Source organism: Dunckerocampus dactyliophorus, chromosome 3, assembly GCF_027744805.1.
Source record: "Dunckerocampus dactyliophorus isolate RoL2022-P2 chromosome 3, RoL_Ddac_1.1, whole genome shotgun sequence".
Lineage (NCBI taxonomy): Eukaryota > Metazoa > Chordata > Actinopteri > Syngnathiformes > Syngnathidae > Dunckerocampus > Dunckerocampus dactyliophorus.
The window spans coordinates 1694200-1714228 of record NC_072821.1 but is presented as its reverse complement, the minus strand read 5'-3'; the positions used below and the strand labels follow the sequence as shown (position 1 = coordinate 1714228).

Genomic DNA, 20029 nt, shown 5'->3' with positions numbered 1-20029 from the left:
GCTGGGTCGGGATTAACCAATTAACTGCGATAAACAAGGGATCACTGGAAAGCAAAACGTTAACACGGAACGAAAATGTCATTTTGATAACTAGCCATATGTCTACTAGAGTCCACTACATTGTGAATGTGTTTGTTGCGAGTCTGCACATCTCACGTTGTTTTTCCTCTTCTAAACACCCCTCTGTTCTTTTTTTGGGGGAGGGAATAAGAGTAAAAAAAAGACGAAGATAAAGCAAAACACGAGCTAATCCTTTGATGTCTGCTGAACTCACCAAGGCGAAGTATGTTGCAGACTTTGGTGTGACTTTAGAGAGTTCCAGCGAACTTTTGGCACCAGGATTGAAAGCCAATTTAAGATGACAAAGCTCGCAAAGACGCAACATGGCCACCACGTCTCCCTTTTTGATGCAAGCTGTTTTCACTGTGCTTTGACGTGTCACCCTTGTCTTGCCTGGGCTCATTTCCCCACTAATTCGATTGGAGCACATGATCGCCCCATTTGTACAGTGTAATATTTTTTCCAAATGTCTCCCACTGAAGACCAAACAAGATGCATGAGACGAGCGACGACGCAGCCGCTGTTATTTTTACCCTAACTGATGACCTTGCCGTTGGAAGCACGAATCCGTCTGTCAGAGGACGGTTTCACCACGCCGGGTGATTAAGAATCCATGCAGCTCTGCGACTTAGAGTTAAATCCCTTTACAGTACGGTCGTAATTAAAGATGGACAGTGCAGGGAGAGGCATTGGAAGGGTCCAAACAAAGGAAACAACAGAGTTGGGTGGGGGTGGCAAGGTTGAAGGCGGGGGGAGGAAAAGACACAAAGAGCAGCCTTGGTTGGCAGCAAAAAAAAAAAAAAAAAAAAAAAATGTAGATTTGTATCTGACAAGTCCCAGAATATAACAACAAACATCACGAAAAAGACCATTTCCCTTCACTCGCGTTCCCGCCCTTTATGGCTGCCTTGTAATTTGTGCACCAAAGGGTGGAGTTTACCAAAAGACTAACGATTCTCTCAAATACAGCATATCAACACACGAGCCACAAAATGTTTGGGAGTGGGTGCCATGATGAAAAAGTAGCAGTTGCGTCATGTGGGTATCCGCCCTTTTTTTGGGGGGGGGCGGGGGGGGGGGGGGCCTCAATATGGAGGCTTGATTATCTGTCTGCTTGGCACGCTTGGTCAGTCCCAGCCTTATGACGAGCTTTCAAAGGGAGGTGGAGGAGTCGACAAGCCTCCATTGACCTCCCTCTTTTGTCACCTTGCCACCCGGTCTGCCCCCGTCTAAGCATCGCCGCCATCACTGGCTTCCACGTCTGTCCCCTCTTCATCCTCTCTTTTCACACTGCGCCGACGTACGACGGTCTGCTCCTTGTCTGCTGTCCATCAAAAAAAAAAAAAAAAAAAAAAAAAAAAAAAAAAAAAAAGGTTAACCACCCCCCCCCACTTGTTTGGAGATCATTAATCATTTTGTGTAGGACAGGAGGCCCCCTTAATCCAAAACCCCCCACCCGACCCAACAAAACACACCACCCCCTCTGACCATGCGGGCCCACAACGCAACCCTCCACCCCTTATCCCCCATGGCGTTATCAAGTTTCAGTGGTTGTAACTGTAGCGCAATAAACAGTGGGGGGAGGACAATGGGGGGAGGAAGGGGATGAAGACAGAAAGACAAGAAGGAAAATTCTCTATACTCAATTTGTTCACTTGTTTTATTGGAAACAATGTTGAATTTAGCCCCAAATATCTCACGTACGTGTTATTCCAGCAACAGAGCATTACCACATTCCAGAAGGGGAGGGGGCGTCGACCAAAAAAAAAAAAAAAAAAGAGGCCATATCAAAGAGTCAGAGAGAATGTTCCTATTGTCGCCCTGTGTTTGTGCAAAGGGCCCCCCCGCCTGCTACCAGGGCCGGTGTCGAAGCCGACCGGGTGAGTAATATAATGCACACCCCCCCAGAGCCCATTCATGGCGTAATTGGTGTGGACAGAGCACATGGTCTCAGGGTTACAGTGAGGAAACTTCCTCATGTCCTGCTGGGAGGCCACTCTTCCCACCAAACGACACAAAGACAAACCTGGGATGAGGAATAGAGGCATGGAGCATGGAGCTTGGATTTGCTTTAGAGTAGTCAGTGTACAGCAGTATGGCTGGACTACCCGCTGAAACAATAGTCCAATTTTGTCTAAACAGCTGACAACAAAGTAACTGTCTTGCTTGAAGTCAAGCACAGTGGTGGTGGTTGCGTCATAGTCTGGGGCTACACGAGTGCTTCACTGGGAGGGAGCTGCAGTTCATTGAGCGGATGAGATGAATTCCACCCTGTGTGACAACTGTGACATTCTGACACAGAACGATGCCCCGCCTTTTCCTTCTTGCGTTAAATGTATGAACGCATACGGCATATCATTCACTGTTATCCTTATCGTGATAATTTCGCCTTTTAATTCCCAAATCTTGGCAAAATAAATTGTCAATAGGGACAAAACTATTAACCTTTCCTGGTCTTTCTAAGAAACAACAGTGGCTTGCCTACAGTCAAGCAAAGTGGTGGTAGCATCACGGTCTGGGACTGCACGAGTAACCCCGACACTGGGGGGAACCGCGGTTCAATGAGTGAAAACATGAATTCCGACACAATACGAAGGCAAAACACACCTCCAAGATGACAAGTGTCTTGCTGCGAAAGACGAAGGTGACTGAGTGACCAGGGATGTCTAGGTAACTGAGCACCTGTGGGGCATCTTCAAGCGGTCCTCCACCGGTGATGTCATCATGGAGGAGTGGAAGACGATTCCAGCAACAATCTGTGCAGCTCTGCTCAATTCCATGCCCAAGAAGATTAAGGCAGCGTTAGACAACAATCAATTCCGGACTAAAGCCGCTACTTTTTTCCACACGCTTTGAACCCTGCATCTTAAACAATGATGCGGCTAATTTACGGCAAAAAAAAAAAACACAGTTCCTTAGATGCTTAGTGTGCATGTTCAGGAAGCAATGAATTGGAGTAGTAAAGTGGACACTAATATCACATTTTGAAGTCTTATGCAGAGATCATGTTTTGATCCGACAAATCTTAAGTACTTTTCATCAAGTATAAAATTACTACAGCTTCTGCTTGCACTGCTTGGACCGCGGCAGCTGTAAAAAATAAAAAAATAAAGAGTCTCACATGTCACTCTTAGGAGCCAACGAGTGACGCAGGGAACACCAAGTGTAGGCAGGATTGCAAGGTTTATAGTGTGTCTTTCTGTGCAAATATCAACATGGACACCTGTGGCTCATAGAAAAGTGCTGCCCATATAGGTACAAAAACATTTTCTCAGTACATTTCGTGGGTGAGGCCTATTTTCAGTCCCAAATTTGCAAGAGTCACACCAAGGACATCATTTGGTATACTTGTGTTGCCAGATTTACTCTAAAGTATATCCAAGTTTACTTTCGATAGTCTCTTGAGATGTTGGCGGAAATGTGAAGGTTGTACTCCTCACTTGGTTTTCATAAACAATACACTAAGTGTCATTTCCTTGGATGTTGACCAAACAAAAGCCCATTCAATGTGCTATTAGGCTAAAATCTTTGTTAACAAACAAACAAGAGCAAAGCCAGAGCTCAGGTGTCATCACTACCCTATCCTCCTTCCCCCTCCTCCTTGCTCTAATTCTTCCACCTTCTAAGATGACTTAATGGCACGGGCAAGTCCAGCTTACCTCTTTATTCACAGAGCCAAATCCTCTATGAAAGTATCTCCTCCTAAAATACCTCCTAAAGTAGAGATAACTCACCATGTGGTCCCGCCTAAGCTGAGACCATACGTCTGATTAGGAGTGTAACGCTAGGATGGATGCAGCCTCACAGGGAGAGCAACATGTGGCCTTTCTGACTGTTACCCCCGCCCTCCTCCACTGGCGATTGGACTGCACAGAAGCCTCTCGCTCTGCGTCTGTCCATCACAGTCGGCGGCCATTAATCATCTCAAGTGGACAGTGCAGACAGGCAGTTGGCCGCATCACTCTTTCATTTTCCTGCTCCAGTTGTTTCGCCCCCCCCCCCTCGTCAATGCACATCCATAGCACTCACGGTCTCTCTTACCGCATCAACCCCCCCGTCCTCAGTATACACCATTTTCACCAGAACCCGAACCCCTACCAAGAAAATGGGCTGGGCGTCGAACTAAAACTAGAGAAGCACTCAGAGTGCAGACCCCCGCCAAGCGCCATGGTTCCTCCCACATTGGGATTCACCCCACAATAATACTCCTACATTTTGGATCAGTCTTTGATATTTTGTAGAACCTGCCAAAAACATGCCAAAAATGGTCCTCTCTCACAATGTTAAAGAATCCTTTAAAAAAAATTCCTGGATCCAGACGGTGATCCGGATCACCCCCAACATTTAACCAGTTCTTCCTTATCCCATTTCTGACAATTCCTGAAAATGTCATCCAAATCCGTTCGAACATCGCTGCCTCACTCTCTCGATCTCGACGCACAAGATCTTGCGAGAATAAAACATGACAAGATTTGTCGTTCATGAAACAATGTCTCGTGTGCACCAGGCCTGGGCTGATAAGAAATTCATGAATTAAACACAATGAATGAAAATTAACTGGATCATTTTGCCAGTTTCAATATATTGCCATGTGTATACGTGTCTAATTTTCCTCGTCTCGCCTCCAAACAGGCAGGGAGAGAATTCACTCTCAGCACCTTGTTCCATACAACAACGGCATGAACAGAGTGAGCCCTTTTGTCAGTCATGCAGTCTCTTTGTCTCAGTGGCTGGAGGCGGGGGCCCCTAGCATACACTCTTCTGCACTCTGTGTGGAACGTAGTAGAAATTATATTACTAGATTGAAATAAACCGTCGTGGTACATTTTTGTCTTCTTACGCTGTCCTTCTTCCCCACTCCGTTTTAAACACTTTCCCAAGTTTAGAACAAGAAAATTGTCGAAGCTAACTAGTTAGCTCTGTAGCTTGCTATGCTAGTGGCAGTGATCCCGTAGCCTGCACAATGTGGTGTAAGCAAAGAAGGAGTGTAAAAGGTGACTATAGGGGTGTTATAAAGTCAAACAGGTTTGCTAGGCTTGCTTACTACAAAAACATTTTAAAAAACAGCACCTCTGGAGGTGCTATGAACAAAGTTGCATAAAATTAGTTTGAGGCTTTTTGCATCGGGTCAGCAGAGCTACCCAAGATTGGAGCCCCTTTCACAAAGTAGGTTTTTTTCCACCTTTTATCAGCAACATTACGTTCATTCTGCTTGCAAAAGATGCTTTATGAAGTCGAACGACAATTTTGCGCCTGTGCAGGTTGCATCAGAGGCGTAAGAGGGGGGCGCCGCCTGCGCATGGATGTAAGGGTGTTCGGCAAGCTCATCACCCGACACTCAAGTCCTCCTCCTTGTTGTGTTGAAAGCAACTGCCGCTGTATGGCGTATTTTATACGCCACAACAAGCACGGTCCCGCATGTCCCACGTTGCTGGCTTCTCTATTTACTGTTACGGTGCCGATGTGGCTAAGCGGGAGTTTGGTGTGAAAGGGGCTTGCGTGTTTTGTTGTTTTAATATCTACTCTACTCAACGTACTTTTACACCCGTATGACAGTTTACAATGTTTACACTGGACTTATTTACTTCCTCATTGGCTTGATAAGTTACTCACATTTTAGAAATAAATGATAACAAAAATAATAATTAAAACAACTAAATGTAAATTATAAAGAATTCATGATCGAACCAGTTTCACATTGGGAATGATTATTTCCATTTTCATCATTTCCAATGAGGAAAACGATATTAAAATCGTACCCTTAGGACGAGTTGAAGTAAGCAAGCTTCAAGTTAAAAAGGCGAGCGCAATGGCGTGTAATGTTCAACGCTGATAAAGTAACGGTCGCCAGTGTTTCAATGCATCTTCCTTTGCTTGTGAGAGGCATCAATGGGCCCCAAAGACAGGATTTAGGGCAGCTGCTAAAATTCCTTAGCCATTAACACACGCACACACAAGCATACGCCTGTTTTTAAGCGCAGGGGCAGGAAATGGGAATCCCTCGTAAGTTTTCCTTCCGCTGCTGCTTTCCTCTCAAAGCCTGTAGGGCCCCTCGACGAGGTGGGAAAAGTGCTTCACCATTTGTCTCCAGCCATCACACACACACACACACACACGCACACACACACACACACACACACACACACACACACACACACAGCTTGACAAAAACACATCTGCTTGACAAAAAATGATCAGGGATTTATTGCAACTTGAGGAGGTTGGTACATACCATATGCCCCCCCTCACGCATGCCAGCAGCGTTTCCAAACCCGCCACAATAACAAAATAAATAAAGTGCTCTTTCATTGTGATCATCTTCCAGCCGCATCTTTGAAGTGGGAACTAAAAAGGGGGCGACATAATGAGAGGCTCTTCATGTGGTATACTCTGACAACTCTTAGAAATCGCCAAAATGAGAGCCGAGCAATTTGTTCCCCTGTGATTAAGACTCGGGTTTGAGAGACGGCAGAGGTCGGCCAAGCGCCTGTCTCGTCTTCAAGAAATTACACCTTGCGCCCGTGCGCAACGGCTGCATTAAAAGTCTTCCCTCGCAGCCACTTAGCCAGCAGTATTTGCTCTCATCCCGCCCCCAGCTGTTTAATGCCACCCTTCCCAGTAATAATGATGAGCGTTATTACTGTCAGTACTCTCAGGGAGGGGGAAAAAACTCCCATAATCTTTTCCTTTGTCCATTATGGATGAGCACTCAGTTTGTTCGTGCTGATGTCTGCCACTGACCTCTACACCGCATCTCCGCTGCAAGGAACTTGATCCATGCCAGGAGCTCTAATTATACTTCCTTACCTTAATTAGGGAATGTAAAATTTACATGTACAGCGGGACGCAAGACCCCTGTCAAGCTACTGATTTCAAATTTCAACACAAATGGCAATATAAAAAATGAGTCACACCACTCAACATTCTTACTCCTCACTGAAGTGTCCAAAAAGTTACTCTTGTAATATTGAATGAAAGTAACAATGAAAGACTTTGATTAACTTTAATGACAAAAGGCGCAAAACAGCTATGTTAGCATTGCTAGCATGCTAAGGTTAGCATATTAGCATTTTTAGCGAGTGTGTGTGTGTATATATATATATATATATATAAACACTTAGCACTATCATGCTAGGTGTTAGCATGCTAACGTCACCACTTTACCATTGTGAGCATGTTAACATTAGCCATTTCCACAGGTAGACACATATAGAAACACTTAGCACTATTATGCCGTGTGTTAGCATGCTAACATTAGCATAGTAGCATTTTTAGCCATTTTCCTGGCTAAAACACATATATAAACACTTAGCACTATTATGCTGTGTGTTAGCATGCTAACTTTGGCATGTCGGCATTGCTAGCATGCTAACATTAGCATAGTAGCATTTTTAGCCATTGTCCTGGCTAAAACACATATATAAACACTTGGCACAATTATGCCATGTACAGTATTAGCACGCTAATGTTACCATGTCAGCATTGCCAGCATGCTAACGTTAGCAATCTAAATATGTAGATAAAATATGTAGGATTTATGGTCTAAATCACAATATGGAGGGGACTTCAGAGGTCTGTGCTCGCCGAGTTTTAATATTACTTCATTTGTCACACAAGTGTAAGAAAAAAAAAAAGTTAAGCCCCACTAAAACGACAAAACGCTGCCTTGACACTGGTAACAAGTGATGACGCGGACTGCACTTAACGTCCTGTGTGTATTCTTCTCTTGTTGGCCCCTCCACCCGTGTCGCAAAAATGTGAAAAAAAACAAACCAAAAAAAGCAAAGCGCCAGTTAACCCTTTGCTGTTGGCTAAACTGAGCATTGTTGGGATGCGCGGCCCTCGGGTTGACGTGGCGGACGATGACATTGTTGATGACACGATGACAGTGGTTCCCATTTTGCAGTAAGTGTTGCAAAAAGCCAAAGCAAAAGCACAACTGTGTGGTTAATCTTCTAATCTTAGCTAACCCGAGGCGCCGTTGAGCTACACAGATACGGTGTTGACAAAAGCCAAAGAAAAAACACAATGCAAACCCAGAGATTCTTCCTGTGTACGTACTTCCTCTTCTCTTTTTGACGTGGCTCTTCTTTTGCAAGAATAATGGGCACAATAAGCCAACGAAAAGGCAAAGCAGTTCATCCCTCGATGCCGACTGTGCTGCAGGTGCGCGTGATATGGAGACAGCTTACATTTTGTGCGACTTCACAGGCGTATTTTTGCCAAAAAGCTTGGTCAAATTCAGGAACTGCACAACTTTGTGCAATTAGAAGAAACGGTGTCCATGGTTTGGCCCGTTTTAAAATGATTATGATGATGACGACAGTCAGCTATGGGCTGTCGGGTGGCATTTTAGTCAGCTTGATGGATCACGGCGGCTGACCAGAGCAAGTAAAGGGTCAGCAGGCAACAACTCCCAGCATCCTGCCACTGGACAGAGACACTAACAGGGGCCATGACACATTCTGTCCATCCCCGCTTCTTTCTCTCCTAATTCATTCCCCCCCCACCACCCAAACAAGGTCTTTAAAGACCAGAGAGGAGAAGATCGCCACCGTAGTGCAAACAGCCATGAAGTCATCTAAAAGAATGTTTAGAGCATGTGACTTAACCCTTTAGGCGCCACAGTTTCTTTCAGTATTTCAAAAGGTTGCCGCTTGAAAACGGTTCGACAGAGTTTGTGACGGGAGTAAAATGCTCATCTAATGTGCATATTATGACATCCCCAGGCTCAGAATTTGTCAGAGCCCCGTCTCCACGATACGATACCGACTCAGCAAAACATCTCATCCACTCTTCCTCATCTCTCAAGCAAACCCAGCCACCATCGTTATCATTTACAGCAGGATCTTGAACACCACTGCTGCCTCAAGGGCTATGATTACATCGATAGACATAAAGCATCCATCTATCTATTATGCCTGTGAATGTTATCATTCATCCAGGTCATATTGACCTATTAGCAGTGCATTTTTTTCCGAGGAATCTCCCGCGTATGCCGCCATTTCCTCATTTTTTTGTTTTGTCTTCTACACTCCTGCTACCCCCCCACCCCCACTGTTACTAAGCAATGCGTACCGGAAATGCAATAGGCTCTACGCATGTGCAGAACGCATCTACATCTGGTCGGCCTATTTTTCGGCAGTCACATGTTAGATGGTGTAAATGACACAAGCCTGTTGATGTAATTTACGGCAGCGATATACGCCAACCCCCCAAAAAAACGTTAAGATTTGAGAATTGTATTTTTTGTATCATAGTCACGGTGCAAGTGGATCATTTATAAGCCCTCTTTTCTTGCTTACATAAATTATTAAAAAAAAAAATTGCCACTGAAAAATGACACACTAAAGCATTTGGCCGGCTATGACGTTTACGTGTGCGCTACGTGCATCGTGTACGCTTTTACGTGGTTCAGTCTTGGTGGATGTCAGAAGATGATACAAACATCCACAGGAATCACTAATAAAATAACCCCCCCCCATACATTACATACATGAAGTACGCTTATTGGCTGTCGTAAAGATGTGCTAAAGGAGGAAGTGACGAAGGTCTCGCGCGTGCGCATAACCGATTGCATTTCCGTTACATAATGCGTAGTGACACTCGCCATTAGCGGTGAGCATCGGCTCAACTACGGCGTGCGTGGACTCGCTGCCGCACGCGCAAGGGGTTTCAAAGTCTATAAACTCATAAGCTTTGCTCAGGTTGACGTTACAGATGTCCGCCATCTCCTGGTGTAAAGTGTTCACTACATGAGGCACCGTATTTGCAGAAGTGGCTTGTTCAATTCAGCAAGGGTGCTTGTCGCAAACACGAACCACATCTGCACGATATGTGGTGTTATGTGCTGAATAACCATTTATGTTGCATATGTATCCATGTTGTTGCGGTGTGGGGGGCAAAGTGGGTGATGCAATTGCCAGACCTGCAGAACACATGCTGTGGAATGTGTACACGCAGCCAAGCAGCCAGGCTGGCCTCACTGGCTACAGGCTCATGACATAAGCTACAGCGCTGCATGATCCTCTCACAAGATCACCATGGACACTTCTCACCTGACCATCCTTTTTTACCCAATGAAGGGAATCGGTGAAAGATTTCGTGGTGAAAAAGGCATCACCGGTGAGAAAATACGAAACATCTTCCTTTGCTTGTGAGAGGCATCAATGGGCCCCAATGGGCCCCACATGGCTAAATGCATGACTTACCTGCACGCACTGCATTCTTGGCATAGACAAATGCAAAAGTAGGCGTCGTTCACAGTGCGAAACGCTGCAAAAATTCAACGTATGTAACGAGGCCAGGAGTGGAAATGTACCTCTTTTCTGCATGAAGGTGAAGAGGTCGTCCAAGAACTCCTTCCTTTTGGGGTCATTGTCCAGCTCGTACAACTGAAGAAGACAACATTCAACATTCAGCTACTTGTTCACGCTAAAGGCTGGTTTAGGCTCCTGCGTAAAGACCACGCCCCTTTTCACACCACTTCCTGTATGCACTGGCGTACAGCCCGCCTTTGCAAACGCTTTCTCCTTCAAATTTTGGATCAACATCCATCATTAGGGTCGCGGGTATGCTGGAGCCTATCCCAGCTGACTGTGGACGAGAGGGTACACCCTTGGCACATGCTGTGTAGATACAGTAGATAATCACTGACTGTCACGTTCATTCCTGTGGACAATTTAGAGTCTCCAATGAACCTAACTTGCATGTTTTTGGAATGTGGGAGGAAACCGGAGTACCCGTAGAAAACCCACACACGCACGGGGACCCAGATCTTCCCGATCTCCTGACTATGTGGCCAACATGTTACCCACTCGGCCACTGTGCAGCCCCTTTTGGATCAACATTTGCAATAAAATAGACTGCTTTAACGCATCCATTAGTTGCAGTTCCAATAGCGCTTCTCGTCTCTCTTTAACTACTGGGGTGAAGGTCGCTAACAAGCTAGACAGTCCAAGAGTGTCATGGTGGCTCACTTCGGTGAATTGCTGCGATTTCGCGGGACGTGCGCTCAACCCCGACGCTGAAGTCGTTGGAAGGGATGATGTCGTGACCACGCAGGAGCATAAACACCCTTCAAGCGCCTTAAACATTTTGTTTAGACGACGTGTGCCGCCAACAGGCTGAGGATGTCACCTGCCAGTTAGCGTCACCTGATGAAAGCATACCATTTAACAGGAAAGGTTCCTCGGGCGAAGCCAATAAAAAGACTAGCGCCTACATCAGATAGGTCAACCAAAAAAAAGGCCTGACAAGGGGTGCCGGAGTCAAAATCTACCAACGTAAAAACTTTAAAGTCATTTCCCGGCTAAAACCGCTCGACTGTGCAAAAACGCTCACCTTGGCAAAGTCTCGGGAGGCTTCCCCTCTTCCTCTGCTGCTGTCAGCCTCGTCCGCCCAGCTTGCGCTTCCATTCTGTGACAACAAAAAGAAGCAACATCGGTAAGCAAACAGAAGCGTCATCCATTTCTTGCATGGATGTGCAGTGAAACCTCTAAAGTGAGTTCCACAGGACATATTGGCAATTCTCCTGCAAGGGGTACCAGGGAGGGTGCTGTCACTTCGAGGGGCATGACACACAGGCTACAGTGATTTGAAGCTAATACCAAATAAAAACACACACTGTTCCCTCGCTACATACATTGCTGTTTCGCTGAATTTTGCGTCCTGATTGGCTAAGGGACTGTAGACCATTGTCAATCAATCAATCCCCGTGCCTTCCTGTGCAGTACAGAATGTGTTGGACTTAATGTTTGATCGCTAGCAGAGTGACTCCGAAGTGCTGTACTGTATGTTTGCAAGTTTTATCTCCGACAACACCCACAATGCCCACGAAATGTTCTGCACCGTCGAAGGCACCGGTGGTTGCACCCAAAATGCCAAGGAGGATGCTAACCATTGCACAAAACGGAGTTCTGGACATGCTGAAGGGAGGTACAAGTTGCGGCTGTAAGGCGCCACCACGGAATAAATTAATCTTCGCTTTGACGAGGAGGAAAATATGACGACAGGAGCAATATATTTTAACAAGGGCACAAAAACGCTACAGTACAGCGGAACGGCACCAGGATGAAGAGGCACAGGAGAGAAATATATGTGAGTCACTTAATCATTTCTTGTGTCCAACCTTGTCATTAAAATTCAAACAAAGGTTTCAACTTTTTTGTGAGCGTTTAAGCAAGAGAGAAAGTGTTCATGCCTGGTGTATCATGCTGTATCCTTCAGCATGTTGCCAAGTGTATTCATGGATTTCACTTACTGTGGGCTTTTTTGCGAACCTGTACCCTGCGATAAACGAGGGAGCACTGTAATGCTAACTACATCAGTAAGCTACACATATGAAAGCTGGAGATTTGATTATTTTGTTGTTCTTCAGCGACTAGGCTAACCTAGCATGATGTTGCTTCCATGATTGTGGTCGATCTGAGTGTTTCCGTTGCAGTTGCATCTTTTAAAAATTCTTCTTAGGCACTTTGACCGCCACTGTTTTCCTCCAAAATACCCTCTGACAAAGGAGCCATCCGTCTGACAAAAACAGCACGGGTTAATCAAATGGGTAAACTCCAAATAAAGCTGCCAGAACAACCAACACACGAAAAACTAATGTGTACTCAAACTCTGGGAATGCATTTTTTGTGGGGGGTTGGAGGAGTAACCTCTGGAGTTATTGTGCCCCTGAGCTTCTGTGTCCCCCCCCCTCCACACACACACACACACACACACACACACACTCTTCATCCTCAAACATCTCCATTTGACCTAAACCATCTGCATCTGTGCCCCTGCCCCCCATCCGTGTCTTCCGACCCAGCTGGATGGAGTCCCCCCCCCCCGCATCCTTCAATCTTAATGCAGCTGTGACGGGTGGCCAAGTTCATGGAGTGTAGCCGGGCTGTCAGGAGGGGGCAGGCTGGTCAGCAGCCTTTGCTCACACACACACACACACACACACACACACGTAAAGGCTGATCGTGGCTGTGTGTATGTTTGCGAGTGCTGGGGGGGGGGAAGGTTGCAACGGCCCCACAAGACGGGAAGGAAGGAAAATAGGGGCAGAGAGAAGGGCGCACGGTATGTGGCGAGTAGGAATGTCTCCTTAAAGACAAACCCTATAAAAGCATCAGGAATCACAACAAGATCCGTTTGGAGAAGGAGGGGGTGGAGGGGGGGGGGTGACGTTAATAGCTCCGGCTTGGGGTCCAGTTTCAAGAAGGAGCCCGTTGGTCAGTGGCAATTACAGGGTCTGAAATGAGAGCCCCGGGGGCCAAAGGTTGCAAGAGCTCCTGAGAGTAAGACATTTTCCACCTCCCACTTGCTGGATGCTCCACGCTTGTAAACATCCATGCGGCCTAAACAAATACTCCTCATCAGACAGCCACTTGTTGAACCCCACCCCCTTCCACAATCTTTTACAAGCCAGATGGGACACACACACACACACACACACACACACACACACACACACACACACACACACACACGACTGTTCTGATATTTACAACACGCAAGGACGGCTTCCTGCAGCGTTATCTTCTCAAAGCAGGCCTGATATTTCCATTATAGTTCCCAGTCCTACAAATGCTTGGCAGTGCTTTAGTTGAAGATGTGTAGCAAAGCCCTCTTTCTTTTTCGTTGTTTTTACAAAGCTGTGGTTGGTGAAGTGCAGCGTACACGGGGCGGTGTCATGTCCATGAGGAAGGAGTTTTTTTTCCCCTTCACGTCTTGAAAAGCCGCAACTCTAAAAGCGGAGCAAAGGAATGAGGGAGATGATGCATTTTTCTCACGTTCAGTGCTCGTAAACAGTCTCTAAAAGGCACCCGTTACTGACATGTAATGTGAACATCATCCAATTCGGTCTAATAGGGGACCTTTACTGCAGCTCACGCCGTATCAGTATGATGGCATATTTGGCTTTCTACATGATCTATTGTATACATCATGTGAGGCTAAATAGCACATTTGGAGAACATGCAGACCTTTGCACGCTACTTGTCCACTTGTGTTAACCTTTACCCATTATAAACCACTATAAGATCAGATAAATCAGCCTGCTGGTATGTATAATCTCACATACGTCCATGAGGGGAAAAACAAAACTTCTTAAAGGGCCAGAATATTAAAGCACCTGAAGTTTCACAAAGACAAAAGTAGTACATATAACTTTGCAACGACATTAAATATAAATTAAATGTAAAGTTTCTTACACAGCTCGCTTTTGGAATTGTATTTTAAACAACTATTCCACGTCCTTCACACTCTGTGACCTCCAGCTTGTCGTCCTGCCGTGGCGCAGCCGTTCAAGGCAGCTATAAACACTTAAAGCGCTTGAACTGCACATTCTACAACCTTAGTGCCTAAAGACATTTACCACCTGCGCTATATCAACTATAAAGTGTGATGACAGCTGGAAATTGGCAAATCAAACATGGCTGCATGTAATTGTGTCGGAGGTTGTGTAACTCTTCTCGTCCTGAACCGACGCACACAATAAGGTGAACATTTGTCAAAACACGCACCCCTATTGTGTTGCCTGTGCTATTATTATTAATTTGACACAAATATTCTTTGCTTTTGTGACAGCTCAAATATCTAAACAACTGCACCACAACAACATAAACAATTGGGTTGTTTTACATCAAAATAATTGATTTACAAATATATGTCCTAGTCTGGAGAAGTATTGGAGGGAAGTCTTTCAGACACTTTTTGTAATTGTCAATTTACCTTTGCAACCCAACCCTTTAATAGCACTGTTTGGCACCACAGGTGAACCCGACTTGCGTTTGACCCCCACACAGCAACGAAGTTTGTCCTTTGCCTCCCTCTTGGCCAGACGGGCAATTCTGTTAAGGTGGAAGGATGCCGCTCCGCCCACCCACGCTCAGTGGCTGAGAGATGTCATGTCTTGTCTAAATTTGGAGAAAATTCATTACTCAATTTGTAATGCCAAAGAAAAATTCCAAAATGTCTGGGGACCTTTCTTAGTATATTTCCACAACTTTAAATTTACCTGAGCTCCCCAATAGCTTTCCCTCTCTGGCCTAGTTACTGTCATCTGTTGTTTAATTCACTTGTGCATTTGCTTTGGTTGTTTTGCATTTGGTTGTCTTACCAAACTTGGTCTGTGTGTGGCTTACTTTGTGGGTGTTTTTTGTTTGTTATTTTGCTGTTTTTTTTCCCTCTTTCTCCTTCTCTGTCTAAACTACCAGCAAACATTGTGTGCATTTGTTTTTTACTTTGTCAAAATTCAATAAAAATATTTCTGATACGAATATAACACCATGAACTATTTACAATTTTCACATTTGGAAATAAACTGTGTGTGTGCATGCATTAAAATTTCGCTACAACGCGTAACCTTCTGCACGCTACATTCCTCCATGCTCTTCCACTTCCTCCTTGCCGTTGAGTGTGTTCATGCATGCAAATGATCCCTGCCGCTCTTATCAAATGCACTTCTGCCACCTTGTGGCCGTTTTTATGGGTTAAAACTGCTTTAATAGTGGACATCTATTAGTGTGCAGTTGTGTCATCACCTCTTTTTTGCCTCCCATGCAAAAAAACGTAAGAAAACCCCCCCAGAAAAAGTAGCTACATTTGTCACTCGTCGCTTTTGCAAAAATATGTCGCCAAATGGGTTTGGAATGTTGCCAGATCTAGCAGGGGGCACGGAGGGGAGCGGCGCAGCAGCCCCGCTAAGGAGCGCCGACACACACAGTGGTGATGACAGAGACCTCGTGTCACGATACAAGACAGCAGCGCAAATCCAGCCTATATCAATGCTTCAAAGAAATATCCATATTTTTAACATATTGCTCAGCCTATGTTATTCACATATCCAAGTGAGGAAAAGGCTTCTTGAGACGTCATCTGTACTTCTGTGAAGAAGGTGTCGGACGTTTTGCTCCTCATCCGAAGAGCTTCGTCAGCGAACTAATAAGTGCTGGTAGCTTAGGCCTTAAATACAGTAAGAGTGGGCGGAATTGGTGTGCCAACACCCTCCTCCTATTGGTTCCTTACACTAAGCCTGGGCGGAGTTGTGGTATAATCCTATCCTGCTATTAACACCTCCGATAAAAGGGAAGTGTCGCTCCCTGAATTGGGTATGAACGACTCTGATACTGGCTCGTTAGCCAGAACAATAGATGCTAACGAGCCAGTATCAGAGTCGTTCATACCCAACTCGGGGAGCGACACTTCCCTTTTATCGGAGGTGTTAATAGCAGGATAGGATTATACCACTACTCCGCCCAGGCTTAGTGTAAGGAACCAATAGGAGGAGGGTGTTGGCACACCAATTCCGCCCACTCTTACTGTATTTAAGGCCTAGGTTACCAGCACTTATTAGTTCGCTGACGAAGCTCTTCGGATGAGGAGCAAAACGTCCGACACCTTTTTCACAGAAGTACAGATGACGTCTCAAGAAGCCTTTTCCTCAATGGACAACTCCTGTACGACTGAGAGCCTACACAGACGCACATATCCAAGTATGACAACATGCTTTGTAGCAATCCAAAATGAGAGCTTGGCAGCAGTGTAAGGTTGTCAGGTATGACACCGCCGGGTTAGTGGGTTGGGATCTGTTAGGGGAACACAAACATGTTGACACAAAAAACACAAGCATCCACTGGCTGTGTGTCATGGGAGCATAGGGGGCGAGGGGTCAAGGTGTCCCTGACATTATGCCAGGACAAACGTCTAAACATGACAGAACATTGCTGTCCACTGAGTGTCAGGTTATTGCTCTTAAAAGGTGAAGTAAAATGACCAAGCTGTGTCCTATGATGGCAAGCCTACTACACATGTGGACGTGGTATCGTAAAAAGACACAAATGCTCAAAATTCAATTATTTCTTATAGAAAAAAACAGTTTAACCACCAGCACTCCGGAACAGATGTGTCTGACCTTAGAGGTACATGGGAACATGAAACCTGTCGACCATGAACAGACATGTTGGCTCTTGAAGCCAGACTTTGGTCAGAAAACAGGAATGTTAACGCCATGTCATCCTATTTTTTTGTTTTTTTGTCAGGTTAAGGTGGCTCCTGATGTTTTCACTCGTCATGATCAGTCACCTCAGAACCTCGACATCTCAAATTACACCTCGACACACACAAAGCACAAAGGTCGGCTTGCCTGGTAATGTTTAGGCTTTACGTCAGGGGTCCCCAACCATCGGCGGTCCTCGGGTTACAGCGTTCCGAGGTTACGTATGTGCTCCCATAAATTAATTTAAAATGTAATTTTGGTCCGTAAACAGTGGACTCACTGGAGAACTAGTTTCAGCAGGTGCGGTGGATGAATATGCACTGCAAGTATGCGGTGTGTACATTTTCTCGCAAGCCGTGGATGAATACCGCGTTTGCCACATTGGAAACTACATCTAGTGAATACATCACTTTTTAATGAACATCATATCTCCAAAACATAAGGTGGCCTCTTTTGGTGGAAATACATCACGGAAAAGAAAGCCGTCACCGTGGAAGTGAAAATGAACATATTGGCAGCACTTTTGGTATTAAAAGTTTGGCTGTAAAAGGATAAAGAGCGTATCCTTCAGCATGTTGAAGCATCTGCTTCTATGAAAGGGAAAGTGATAACTAAACGCAACGGTGTTATTGTTATTTTATTTGTTCTCCTGCCTCTTCTCCTTTTGAGAGTCAACCGCTGATGGCATCATAGACAGGCGACGTAACTTCCATTTTGTTCGCTAGCTAACAAGGAAGGATGTTTTCTAACTAAAGAATGCATATACATCAGTTGGATTTAGACAGTGTATTAACAAAAACAAGATGCACGCCATATTGTAAGCTAACCGGAGAATGCATGCAAACCAAAAAAAAATGTTAACCAAAAAACACTTTAACTGGGGCGGACACTAACTGAGGTTCCACTGTATATGATCCGACTTACACCAAAGCTCAACTTACATCTAGCGTTGGGCATCGAGCATCGATGGGAACCGAGACTAACATTCAGATTCTCCCGGAATAGTTCATTTTTAAAATATTTTGATTCCTAAGTTCGGTGATCGACCAGCCCGCTAACCGGAAAAAATGGCCGCATAACACCAACAAAGAAGGATCTGGCAAACACCAATGGGGAAGAAGTGACAGGAAGAGTTCACCCATAAACAGTGTGTGACGGTGCTCGAACGTTTGGCTGAAATTCAGCAAAAAAAAAAATGAACGGTCGGTGCCATGCAACATTTGCAACACCAAATGATTCAACACCTCCTGACTCACGGTGTACAGAGTGACCAGTTTTTGACGCGCTACGCCGGACTTCTTCCAACCAATCAGGTAAGTAAAACAAATGACATCGATCTGAGGCCAACACTGAAGCAGCACACAAATTGCACTTTATACTGCGAATACGGTGGCCAATTCAAATATATAGCTAACGCAAGGTTGTGTATTTTTTCAGAGACAAACGACCTGACGTTAACGCTAGCTTTAGCCGGGAAGTTGACCAGAACCCGCGTTAAGTGTTACTCCATTCACCGTACTCGTTTGATATTCTGCACGCAGGTTCGTAGGAACTTTGTAACATGTTTCATAAAAAGTTCATATCATTTAAAAACATCATGGAGACATTCAGATATTTCATCCACGAACTTTGGTTAGCGCCTTCATTTAAACCACGCAAACTATTATGACCCTACCTCTGAAAAGAAAAGAATCTGAACCGAGAATCTTTAGGAACCGGAACCGAAATGAGGAATCGGAATCGGAACCGGAATCCTTCAAACTCAAACGATGCCCAACCCTACTGACATCACAGTCTGAGAACGGAACTTGTACGTTACACCAAGGACCACCTGTACCTGTCTGTAGGCAGGGCCGAATGAAATTAATAAGCAAACAACTATGTCAAATTATTGATAAGTGTATATCAGTTTGGGAAATAATGCTGCAACTTTTATTTAATAATAATCAATCCGTAATAAAAACCATCACCCCAGGGTCAAAGTGCGTATATGATGACGAAACAAGACAAGAATGATACAGCAGCTACTTCAAATGTGGTTTGGTTGCTTCCAGGTATGCTAATGCACCAAACCCATTCAAGTTGTTTGTCCATGGTGGATTAAAGTTAATAGGTACGATTATCCACACCTTTCCACGATATCACTGAAGACGTTGTTGCCATTCCTATCGGAGTACTCGCACAAGACTGGATTTTGGGTGCTGACCACTACCAAAAGGAGGCTCGGCACCAAAACGGACGGTAAACACAAGCACACATCAAAGTAGGAGCATATTTACATGAACGCTACAAGCTATTTCATTTCAGTAAATGTGTGCATGCATAGTAAAAGCCGACCATGCTTTGTGTTTCCTGGCTTTAGTGTGAGGTAGAGGGCGGGTTTGGTGGGTTGGGCAGGGGGGGTCGCCTGTTTTATCAGTCAATGTTTCCTTTCAGCCCCTCTACATGCTGTTAGCAGGTTTACAGGCCAGGCTGTGGGTGGCCTAATCACATTATGGACATACGTGACTGGCTGGCGCAGGGCCAAATCAGGGATCAGAATAACGCAAATGAGAAGAGAGTGGTAGCTGATCGCTGCATGGAGGAGGAGGAGAAGGAGGGGACATAAAAAGGTCCAAAGTTTCCTTGTGGCTTCTACTAACGGCATACAGTTTGCCATCATTGGTAGAGCTGACACAAACGATGCAACACTATGAATATTAGGGCAGGGAATGTATACATGAGCTAATTTATTGTTTGTTATTAGCCCTTGTGAAGTGTGTACACGTCCACCGTCCAAGTTGACATTCCCTGCATTTCCGACCGTCCACAAACCACAAAACACTGACGACTTAAAAGGTTGATGTGTAGCTGGGGGCTAATTCTAACACGACCATTATCCAAAAAGATGTCTGAGAAGTAGAGGCACCATTTTAGTGAGGGCATGCCGGAACAAGAAGGGTTAATGGCTGCTGCTGCCGCTTGGGGATGTGGGGG

At 45.1% G+C, this 20029-nt stretch overlaps 1 protein-coding gene across 1 annotated transcript in view; it reads right to left on the bottom strand.

The window, feature by feature from the left end:
- Positions 1 to 20029, bottom strand: part of LOC129178430 (AT-rich interactive domain-containing protein 3B-like) — an 85421-nt gene that overhangs the window by 29846 nt on the left and 35546 nt on the right. The window contains exons 3-4 of the mRNA XM_054770678.1: positions 11404 to 11478; positions 10382 to 10454 (exon numbers count right to left, since the gene is read on the bottom strand). Coding sequence (XP_054626653.1) covers positions 10382 to 10454; positions 11404 to 11478 — 148 coding nt within the window. The remainder of the gene's footprint in view (positions 1 to 10381; positions 10455 to 11403; positions 11479 to 20029) is intronic.